Below are 10,901 nucleotides of genomic sequence, written 5' to 3'. Positions count from 1 at the left end.
CTAAACCTACCCAAGGACACACACTCTGCAGTCTCTTCCTTGCTACACAGGCCAGTTTTGACTTCCTGTGTTAATCATTACCCTCTGTTACATGAGGAAGCTTCTCTGGTGAGAGTTGAGAGATGCATTAGTATTCCCTCTACCCCCTGTTCTGCTATGTTCTGTGAGCCTTAGATGCAGAGGTTCCATTGTAGATGTGCCACTTAGGGCTGGGCACCCCACAGACCTGATCTACAAGTGTTCAAATGTGTTCATTACATGTTAATGCACTGCTGATCATGTAATGAATAATATGTGTGTGTGTGTGTGTGTGTGTGTGTGTGTGTGTGTAACTCTGTTATTTGAATATGTCCCTTGCAAAACTTTGATAAATCTACCACAGGCCCCTTTAGAAAGTTTTGTCTTTCTATGCTCCCCTCATGTACCTAGCATGGGACCCTACGAAGAAAGGTAGCCTTGAACAATATTTATCGGTGTAATCATTTTTTAAAATTTCCACTGAAATTCAGAGTATTATATAAGACACTGCAACAATTATTGAAATTATGGGTAAAAATATCATGAGCAAGCTCAGAGTCTCAGGAGAACTAAAACTTTGGTTAAATAAATTGTTTGGGGGGAAAAAGTGCATATTAAACCACGTAAACGTATTCCTTGTTATTAGCAAGTGCTGCCTCCATAGGTGGCATACCATACCCTCTCATAGTACACGACACATGTGTTCATTACATGTTAATGCACTCCTGATCATGTAATGAATAATATGTATGTGTGAAAGTGACTCTGTATGAATGTGTTGCTTTAACCAACTTCTTAGAAAGTTTATTGCACTTAGAAAAGGTTAGAATAAAAATAAAACAAAGTAAAAATTTGCTCCACAATCTCTAAATTCAGGCCCTTTTCCATGAATTCTGTGTGTACTTTGTTCATAAATATGGAAAGCATCTGAAGGTTTTCTTTTAGCTTGTCTTGATTTCCTTGAAGACTCTGGCACACAGCATAGGATAAAAATAATCTGGCATCTCTTGCTTCTTTGCCCACAAATACCAAACAATGAATATTGGAAAGATGGATTCCCTTTCCCTTGTCAACCATGAATATATTCCAGCCCAAGGCAAGGTTCAGAAAGTAATTCAAAAGTAAGCAACCAGAACCAGCATAACTCTATTCTTTTATTCAAAGTTTATTAAAATACAAGAACAAATTGTAAAAGCACACATACCACTCAGCACCAATATAATAACACTCTTTCTACTGATAATCCCCAAAGCTTTTCTTTTCTGCAACTGAGGAGCAGAGATGAACATACATACATTCTCATCACATTGACCCAGCACTCTTTGCATCAAGGCCCAAATATTCTCCTTGCTAAGGAGACAGAGATGGGGAGAAGCGAACTCATGTGACTTCATCCAACCACTGACTGAGTGGATGACTCTTTCGTCAGTAATTATCATTCGCACACCAGTAAGCTCTGCACATCTCTGTCTCCCCCTCCCGGTGACCGGTTACATGGGCTGGTGAGTCTGGTGATAATGTGATACAAAACTGAAGAAAACTGGCCAACATTCCCTACCCAATATCTTTTCATTGCTTTGGTTATAAAGTACTGGGTACTTAGGTCTTCACATTCCCCTTCCTGACACACACACAAAAACCACATGGCATCGTCTGGAGCAGTCTTGAGAGAATTTTATTTATTTCCCATACCCTTCTGTGGGTCTCTTTCATTTTTGTGTTTACCTGTTTGCTTTTTTTTTTTTTCTCCAGACAGATGGGGGAGGGCAGTTTGAGCCAAAATAGTGACTTCATTAAACATCTGCTATGTCTCCGAAGTCTTGGTAAATATTAAATAAACTCCCTAGAGCCCTGGTGTTGCTGCCCAAGACAGGCAGCGAGTCCTGGCTTGCATGAACAGTTTTGTTTGGATATCTGTACATGTTTGCTTTCTGCTGGTTCAGACTCACCTTGGAACAGAGCTGAGTCTGTCAAGTCGGAGACCTCATTTCTCGTGTTATCTAGAATACAGGGCGTGAGGAAGTGGCCTGACTCTTTGCTTATCCTAAAGTCACCTATTGACAGTCAGAGGCCTTCCTCCAAGCCTAAGAAGTTTCCATTCAAATCTTCCCAAATCTGTAAGCCCAGGCCTTGAAGTCTAATTCCTCCCAGCTATCAACTTCCTAGCTCATCTGGTCTCAGACCCTTCTCTTCATAGAGGGACTCAGGACAGGACCAAGATGAAGTCATCATCAGGCAGCAACTAGTACTTATGCTCCTATTCTGGAAGTCCATATAGAGACTGGGTTTGGCGTCTATGATTAAGGCAAAGATGGAAGTTGGACTATAGCTAAGTATACTTTATTTCTGATTTTTGGCAATTTTTAAAGATTTTAGAGTTTAAAAGACTCACAGTCAATTTACACTTCTCAGAGAGATAACATTGGACATGTTCTGAAAAGCTGAAATGCTGATATAATGTTTGGTTAATCCTTCAGTGGGACAGAAATCAGCCTATTTTCCCCCTCTGCAATGGCCAAGAGATTCTAATTAAACTTATTTTCCAAACCATCAGTCAGAGGTCAGGTAGAACTAATGTCCACACTGATCTGCTTATGATTTACATAATGGAAAGCCCTGGACATCAGCAAATCCCTCTTCTTGTGGACAGAAACTACAGGGCATACCAAAGGCAGCTTGTATCCACCTGAGAATTCTCTGAAAGGCACAAATGTCATCTTTAACCTGCCCCTCCACTATTTCATGCAGGGCAGTCCCAACATATAACTTTACCATGTCTTATAATTTTTTATTCAAGAACCCAAATAGTAAAATACACTCAGGCAAAAGGATCAGAGATTAAGCATCTCTTGGTTACTGGAAGAATTTAACTAAATTAATAGATCACTTAGAAATAGATATTACCAAAAATCAAGGACATAGTCTATAAATGAGGTAAAGACACAGGACTAAAAATCTAAAACATGAGTCAAGAGAGTCAAGTTAGTTAAATGACTACCACTTCAGCTACACAGAGCAAAAACAGTGGCTGCTTCCCCTCCACAGAGGCCACTTGCATATCTATAAAGTACTTCGACATTGCTGGGCACGAATTTTATCCATGTCCATTCAAGAAAGTCATTGCGAATGCTACTTCCTCTAGGCAATAAACTTAAGTGAGTTTTGAGTAATTCTAAGATGTCTTTCAAACACTAAGTGCTTGAGTAAATCCAGATGCTCTAATAATGCCTAGAATTTCTTAGAAACAATTTCAGTATTAAACACGCCAATTCAGCTTAAAAATCTAAACTGACAGCTCCATGTAAGTACACCCTATGGGAGAAAACAAACTCCAAGTTTTACATGTCACTTTTCCATCTGAGAATTACAACTATAACTCTTCAAAGGAATATATTTTAAAAGGCATGCTAGGTGGGTGGGTACTGACCATCTAATAGTACCTATCAGCTAAGCAAAGATTTTCTTGTCTCTCAATGAATGACTTCTTGTTAATACTATAAAAGGCACATCATAGGAACTCATAGAAGCTTATATTGAGATAAATAGGTTATGTAATTACAGGCTTATCACACTCTGGAAAGGGAAAGCCACTCTGTACGGTGTAGGATTCCTGAGCTTGGTCAGTGCACTTTCTTCATGGCCCCTTCAACAGCTTTTCTTCCGGTGTCTCTTGCATATTCTACTGAGCATGTCTCTCTCCCTGACAGTCAGCCTAGCCTTAGTGTGCTAACCTCTCTACTTCGTTGCTCCACTGGCCTTTCCTCAAGAGACAAATTGTCTGCGTACACACACAGCCATTTTTTTTTAAACACGTAGCACAGCTGGGTGATTTTGCCATCATCTTTTTTTTCCCCAGTTGCTCCACTGGCCTTTCCTCAAGAGACAAATTGTCTGCGTACACACACAGTCACTTTTTTTTTAAACATGTAGCACAGCTGGGTGATTTTGCCATCATCTTTTCTTTCCCCCGACAACCAGCATCACATTAGCCAAAACTCCTTCCCCGACCCACTTCTCTGACATCCTGTTCCATTATCATACTTGAACAACAAAGGGGACGTCACCCACAGCAATGTGGGTGTGCTGCAATCAGTTTTTCATGTCACTTCTCCAGGGCACCACATAAATCTCAACGCCATTTCAAAGATAGAAAGCAATAGGGAATTGCTGATAAACCTTCATTGTAGGGGTTTAACACTTGAAGAATCTGAAATAATCTATTCTCCATATGATTTTAAAATAGTTCGTTAGATATCATCACAGTTTTGAAATTTGCTTTGTTTCTTTGTAGGTGTGTCTTCCACAGAACTTAAAACACTGGGAAGCTTAAATGTTGCCACAAAAATACATGACAATGTTTCTTAAATGTCTAAGCAGCATATGGGCTAGTAATAGAAGTGATTGCTTGCTCCCATTTTTAAAAAACAATATTCTTGCTTCATGCATACCCAGGTGACACTTTTTCCTATATAGTTTTTATAATTCAATTATTAATGGAATAGATACAAGAACCCTTGGTTGTACATTTAAATATAACTATATAATGTGTTCTAATAGTCTTCAGATGAAAAAAATTATGATACATTAGTTGGTCTGTTCTTTGGGAGGCTATGATCTTTAGGTATTACTCATGGGTAAAACTATATTGCTTTTGTTTTAAAGAGAAACACATATATAGTTATATTCATGATTATGCACAATTGGATTACTAGATTTCAACTAATGGGTTAACCTCAGCTAAAGACCCATTCCAAATTTAAATGTCAGTGGATATTTCATTTTACCAAATTCCTGTGATATCAAAGCCTTCAAAATTAGAGAGAAATCATCGCAAAGTGACTTTCTTTCTCTCTTATTCTGCAACCAAAGAAACCTATTACCACTACAGTTCACCTACTTTAGGATAAAAGCAGGGCCATGGATGAATGACTAGGATGCTTGCCCTCCTCCACTATGCGTTCAGCATTCAAAGAAAGCAATGTTATTGATTAAGAATAAGTGGACTCGTGTTATAAGTATAGGAATTGGTGAGGAACAGACCAACAGATCCACTGTTGTTGTTTTTTTTTTTTCCTTTAAGAGAAATTCTGGGATTTGCCCACTGAAATGTATACATTACCATCAAACATTTTAATAATTACTTCGACATTAAAAACCTTCATCAGTACAAGTACTTTTTTTCTTTTCCATCCCTTTTTCTCTCAGTCCATGAATATGTAATAAACTTGCTTTCATGTGTCTCTTCCCCACACTAATTTCAGCTGAATGTTTTGTTTTTCCGGCTTTGAACATGTCTCTATTAGTCTCACTTTCTACAGCTTCCAGGTGAAACACTATGAAATTTCCTAATCATTCTGCCTCCTCTTTCCTAGCTTATCAAGTTCATTTTCTTCTACTCCTTTCTTCATTTCCCAGATTTCAGATGTCACTTTAAGCCTCCAGGATAGGCATCATTCTTTATCTGCAAATACACTTGGAGATTCTGGGCTGTAACTAACACAGGACAGTGCATGGCCAGAACGTTCTAACACATTAAACTCCAGGATCCTAACTTCATGGCATGGCTTCAAGATCACATTATAATAAGTATTGGGGGATTTTCCAGTTGGCCATTATCCATGATGGCTAAAGCCAAGACACTTAATTTTAACATAGATAGTAGTTTCCCTAACAGTAAGTATTCAAGGAGCTCCTTTCTTCTGGTCCCAAAACATGCAAAAGCAGAATCACCGCTTTCTCAAGGAAGAATGAACACACGCTGAACCAGGGTTTCTTTCTCTCCAATTTGGATCTGTTCACACGGGGCTTTTGACTCAGAAGGGAAATAACAGGGCTGCTATTTAGCCCAATGCCATTTGTGTAGTACAGGAAGTATTGCAATGTTAAGAAGTTTATATTCTTCTGACAGATAAGTTTCTGTCTTTCGGTGAGGCAATGAGACTCAGTTGAAATAGTGGATTCAGTTCAGTTCTCAATTTCTTTTACATACATTTTTTTAAAAAATAAGAAACTATTATAATCATACCTTCAACCAACTAATCTAGAATTCATCTCTTGCTGAAATTCTTCTCCAACCAACTCCGGACTTCGTGAAGGTTGTAGCAGAAGGGACCCTTTCCTCCTAAATATGCGATTTTCTGTCTCTGCACAATGCACACACGTTCAAAAGCTACCCCATAAGCTACATTCGCATTATTGTCCATTTGGTCAGCCACAACTTGACACTGGGGCGGCAAGGAGAAACGCTCCAGGAGCTGATGGGCTGCTGCACATCGGTCCTCTTGATTCCGGTGCTTCTTCACCTCAAAAGGCAGAGAGGAGTCCCCAGGCACCGCCCAACCGTCTGAGGGATGAGCCTCATCAATGTAGACCAACAGGAAGTCAGCCACTGAGGAGAACTCTTCCACCAGCTGGCAGAAGGCTGGCAGTTGCCTAGTGAAAGGTGGTCAAGTAGCTGAACCAAAGTTGACCACCAGTGGGCGCTCTGCACTGGCAAAGTCTAGGAGGTGGCATTCGGCTCCATCCACTGTCTTCTCCAGGGCATCAGGTCCATCCCTGTTCCCTGCTTCAGGGTTGGACACGTGCACCACACTGGAATTGGGGGCATCTTCACCCAATTTCACCTGACAGTGAGAAAAAAATAGCAAAAGAGATTACAAGAGATCACCCCATTGTAACCACACTGCTGTTTCAATTCACTCTAAATAGATTATACAATGGGCTATAGTAAAATTTGATATTTCCTTCCATCGATATGGCAAGCATATACCTATTGATTTAAAAAGTAGTCATGTCTGGTAATGTGAAGGATGAAGAAAGAAAATAAAATGCTTTCATTATGGATAGTCACTGAAGGTGTTTTTTGATTCCGGTACTCCTTACTACAATTATTTTCCTGCCAGTTCTTTGCAAGCCTTATGGAACAAATGATTAATTGACTTCATTTTAAAAGTTAAATGCTTATCGTCTACTTTAAGACAAATTATCACCATTTTGGAACGTACTGCCTCTTTCTGAATTCTAAAAGTCTTGGGCAAGACATGAGTTTTCACACCATGATTCTATAGTCATTTTTTTTCTTCTTTTATAAACAATTAATTTCATTTTATTTGTTCATTGTGATGACGTGAGAGGCCACTGCAGCACACTTGAGGAAGTCAGAGGACAACCATGCGGGTCCTGGGTTCGGGCTCAGCTCATCAGACTTGCTGAACATCTAACTGGCCCAATTCTAAGTTCTTTGATTTCACTCAGTGGGCACAGGTATCAGTGGGCTCTGTTTCTGGGCAGAGCTGGACAATCTGAAATCCATCATTTTTAACTAGGATTATGTTACACTCCCACTTAACCTTGTCAGTGCTTCCCACCGGGGAGGTAGACATACCAATGCCTGCTTTCCTTGAATGGCTACCAGGGAGAACATAGGGAAAAGAGCTTTATAAATGACTGCATGGGGTAGGTGCTGCTGCTGTCAGGAACCACTCTACCACATGAGGCACACTAGCACTCTTCCAGGGAAATCTTGTGCTTAAAATAAATAAATAGACAAGTTGTTCTGGGAAGAGACTCATGCTCTCCTGAGTACGATGCTCTCACTGCAGGTGTCCGTCACGCCTGCTTATGCTCTGAATGTTATGACTAGAACCTTACAGTTCCACTGAGAAATGAAAACAGACAAGAAGACAGAGCTGCTCCACAATCTGACTTTTGGCTAATTTCTCATGTTCCATGTGTTTTGTTTGTTTGTTTGTTTCCCCACTTTATCCAGGAAGCCACAGACCAGGTACTTTTCTACCATATAATTTATGAACAAGGTCCTCTTAATGACAAAGTATACAGATACAAGACATATTTACTGAAACTGTTCCATGTACCACCTCCTCCCCCGCACGTGGTTTAAATAGTTGAACACAGATTACCAAAAGAAAGTTACTGGCCTTTGGATCTGTAAATTGATAATAAAAAGGAGACAACATAAAAGAGCCAATTACTTCAGTCTGAATTAACACAATTGGATCTCCCTCTAGGATGTTTTAATCAAAGCTAATACCATTAGGGACAGCTTAACAACAGTACAATTGATTTTTATACACTATCCTTAATATTACAAAACACTTCCAACTGGATCGACTCATTTCTATCATATAAATGCAGTCACATATAACACTACTACTAATTGAGGCCACTTAGAAGAGAATTGCTGAAAATGCAACAATGAACATGATGTCAAACACTCAAGGGCTTTTATTCAGAAGCTTCTCTCTAATGTCAAGACAGAGCTCATTTTAACTTGGAAGAAAAATTCAGGTTCGTTCTCTCACTCCTCAAAAAAAAAATCCTTGCAGGGTTTGAAACACATATTATTAGCTGTCCAAAAGATACCTGAAAATCATAATTTTCTTTCTTAAAGATGATTTAAATAAATATATTTAAATTCAGTCACAACCAGGAAGAAATGTAACTTATATGAATTTGTCTTGGCTAATTTACAGCAAACAGTATATAGAGAAATCTCCTAAGTCTATTTTGACTGGATGATCTTATGTAAACTGTACGAGTCTTTGAGACACTGCCATACATTTCATACATAAAGGCATGCATTTTAAAGGTATGATAAAGTTTTGAAGCCTTGGGGCCTCCTGGTCCTTCTTCGTAGATCCTGGTTGTGAATAGCCTTTCCATTGCTTTCCATTTCCTTCACATAGAAATAATGATTCTAGAAGGAATGACTTCTAACAACACTGGGTGTGCAATGTTCTTCATACTGTGATAAGAAGACCTGAACACATTCAGATAAATGTGTTATAGATTTCTTGTTAGGTCAGAAACCTGTACATGGAAGACAATAATCTCTGCACTGCAGACGGAGGGTTCATTCCAGGTGACGGCACACATCTGCATTTTGGAGTCATTGCTGTGTCCAGGGACAGCTCTGTGGGCCTGATAAATGGGCCTGGGTCTCCATGACTCTCACTTCGGCAGACCTGTTGATCCATGTGTAATTCTTGACTATTCTCCTGAATAATCAAACCTGACACTGGTCACAAATGATCTCTTGTTACCTGTTGTTAATTTCCTTGGAGAGCATAAGTACACTTCACTTCCTAGACACAGTGGACAGTTCAGCCTCATAATTCTTCCCAAAATACAGAAATTTGATTTTCTAGTACCTTAGAAAAGATAGAACAAGTGTCACACTGCCACTTTAAATTTAAATTTTAGGGAGGTTATCAAATTCTTAATGTTCCTGGGGAAACTGGGGAAGCTGGTATTTTGTTAGTCTAGGAAAGACACTTTTAAAATTTTTTGTTGAACAAAATATTGAACAAATACTAGTTGGTATAATCCTAGGCAAGGGAAGAATTTTACCCTGAATAGTAACCTTGACCAGCATGAACATAGTCATAGTCTGGTGATGGAGAGACTCACGAAAGCAGGTACACTCAGAAACAAGAATCTTGGCAACCACCACTTAGAACAGTGTCATGGTTAACACTAATGCCATTGATCTCATCTTAATTATTTCAGCTAAAGCAGCAAATAAGAGAAATGCAGTCGATCCTCTTTACTGTTCTTAGCTGCTTTGGGACCCACTGAAAACAAGGAATTCAGAAATGGATGACATATTCACGAAGGTCACGGGCTAGAGAAAATAGACAGGAAAGGTTAATGCTACTAATACAAATAAGTTTGGTAGAGCATTTGACTAGCATGTGCAAAGCTCAGTGTGTAACCCCCAATGCCACAAAATACATACATACAGAGAGCAAAGCACACCTAGAATCCATAAGCACAAGTGTCTGCAGACTAAGAGTAAGCGTTACAAGCATCATAAATTTACCGATCTTTCTAAAACCTGATAAGGGATAAACTGGCTAAAATAAAGAAAAATACACTTAGGTATGTTGTGGCCTTAAATTCTTTTAAACACATTCCTGTTTGTTCTCATCTCTGTGCTCAGTCACTATACAAATTAACTTTCTATTAGATTAGAATTTCCAGTGGAGAAGTCCTTGGTTTCCTTAGTAAGAAGCCCCGCTGAGACCGAATGGGACAATCACCATTGTCTTCACTGATGGAAGACAGGAGCAAAGTATTGTCTGACATAGAGCCAAAACGATGAAGAAAATAAAGTTGGTCCCATAATAACACTGAGGCTGCAGGAAAGAAGCTCAACAAAAACAAGTCATCCCCTGGTGCTTCCAAACTTCGTTTTAATTTCCCACAGTGGCACAGAAAGTCTCCTGGCCACAAGTTACCTATCACCTTAATTTCTGCTTCTTAGAGGGTTTGTGTTTGGTTTTTGTCCTTAATGAGACATATTTGCCAAAGAGGCATTCAAAAGGCATTTTTTACTCTTGCGGAAGAGTAATTAGGTCGGTACCTCTTTCCCTGCCAGCATCAGCCGCCCTAAAGAGAACCCTGCCTAGTATTTAATGCCCAAACACAAGAAGCATCATTTCCACTAATTGGTCCTGAAGTTCCGATGTTCCCAAAGGGTCTCTTTATTTTGCAAGGATCAGAAAGAACACACGTAAAATGTGATAGCGTCATCACTGACTTTTATCCCTCTCATCTACGCTATTAGAGTTGTCCTTTCTTATATTTTTGCAGGGGACATGGACACAATGCCAGCAAAGGAAATGAATAAAGCATTTGCATGTTTATAACAGATGACATCTCTGAGCCAAGTTCAAAAGTCACACTAGACATGTTTACAAATGTGAGCAAAATATAAATGCATAGTATGTACAAGGGTTTGACTCCCTTGATGATGGATTCCTTTGATTGACAGTGTTCCGTGCCTCAGGGGAAAAAAAGATAACATTGCTGTAGGACAGGGACTGGAAGATGAAGGGTCAGGGGAAATAGCCATTCATTAA

At 39.3% G+C, this 10,901-nt stretch overlaps 1 protein-coding gene across 2 annotated transcripts in view; it reads right to left on the bottom strand.

The window, feature by feature from the left end:
* Positions 1–5,078: 5,078 nt before the first annotated feature.
* Dio2 (iodothyronine deiodinase 2) overlaps positions 5,079–10,901 on the bottom strand; it is a 9,790-nt gene continuing 3,967 nt past the window's right edge. Inside the window, exon 2 of one of the 2 annotated variants that reach the window (XM_017797641.2) lies at positions 5,079–6,641. In XM_017797641.2, coding sequence (XP_017653130.1) covers positions 6,054–6,641 — 588 coding nt within the window. In that variant the 3' untranslated portion in view covers positions 5,079–6,053. The remainder of the gene's footprint in view (positions 6,642–10,901) is intronic. The other variant, XM_017797642.2, reaches the window with a different exon arrangement.

The sequence above is a fragment of the Nannospalax galili genome, unplaced genomic scaffold (genome assembly GCF_000622305.1).
Source record: "Nannospalax galili isolate Female #2095 unplaced genomic scaffold, S.galili_v1.0 scaffold795, whole genome shotgun sequence".
Lineage (NCBI taxonomy): Eukaryota > Metazoa > Chordata > Mammalia > Rodentia > Spalacidae > Nannospalax > Nannospalax galili.
Note: the sequence above shows the minus strand (reverse complement) of the source record. Positions and strands in the feature narration are given on the sequence as shown.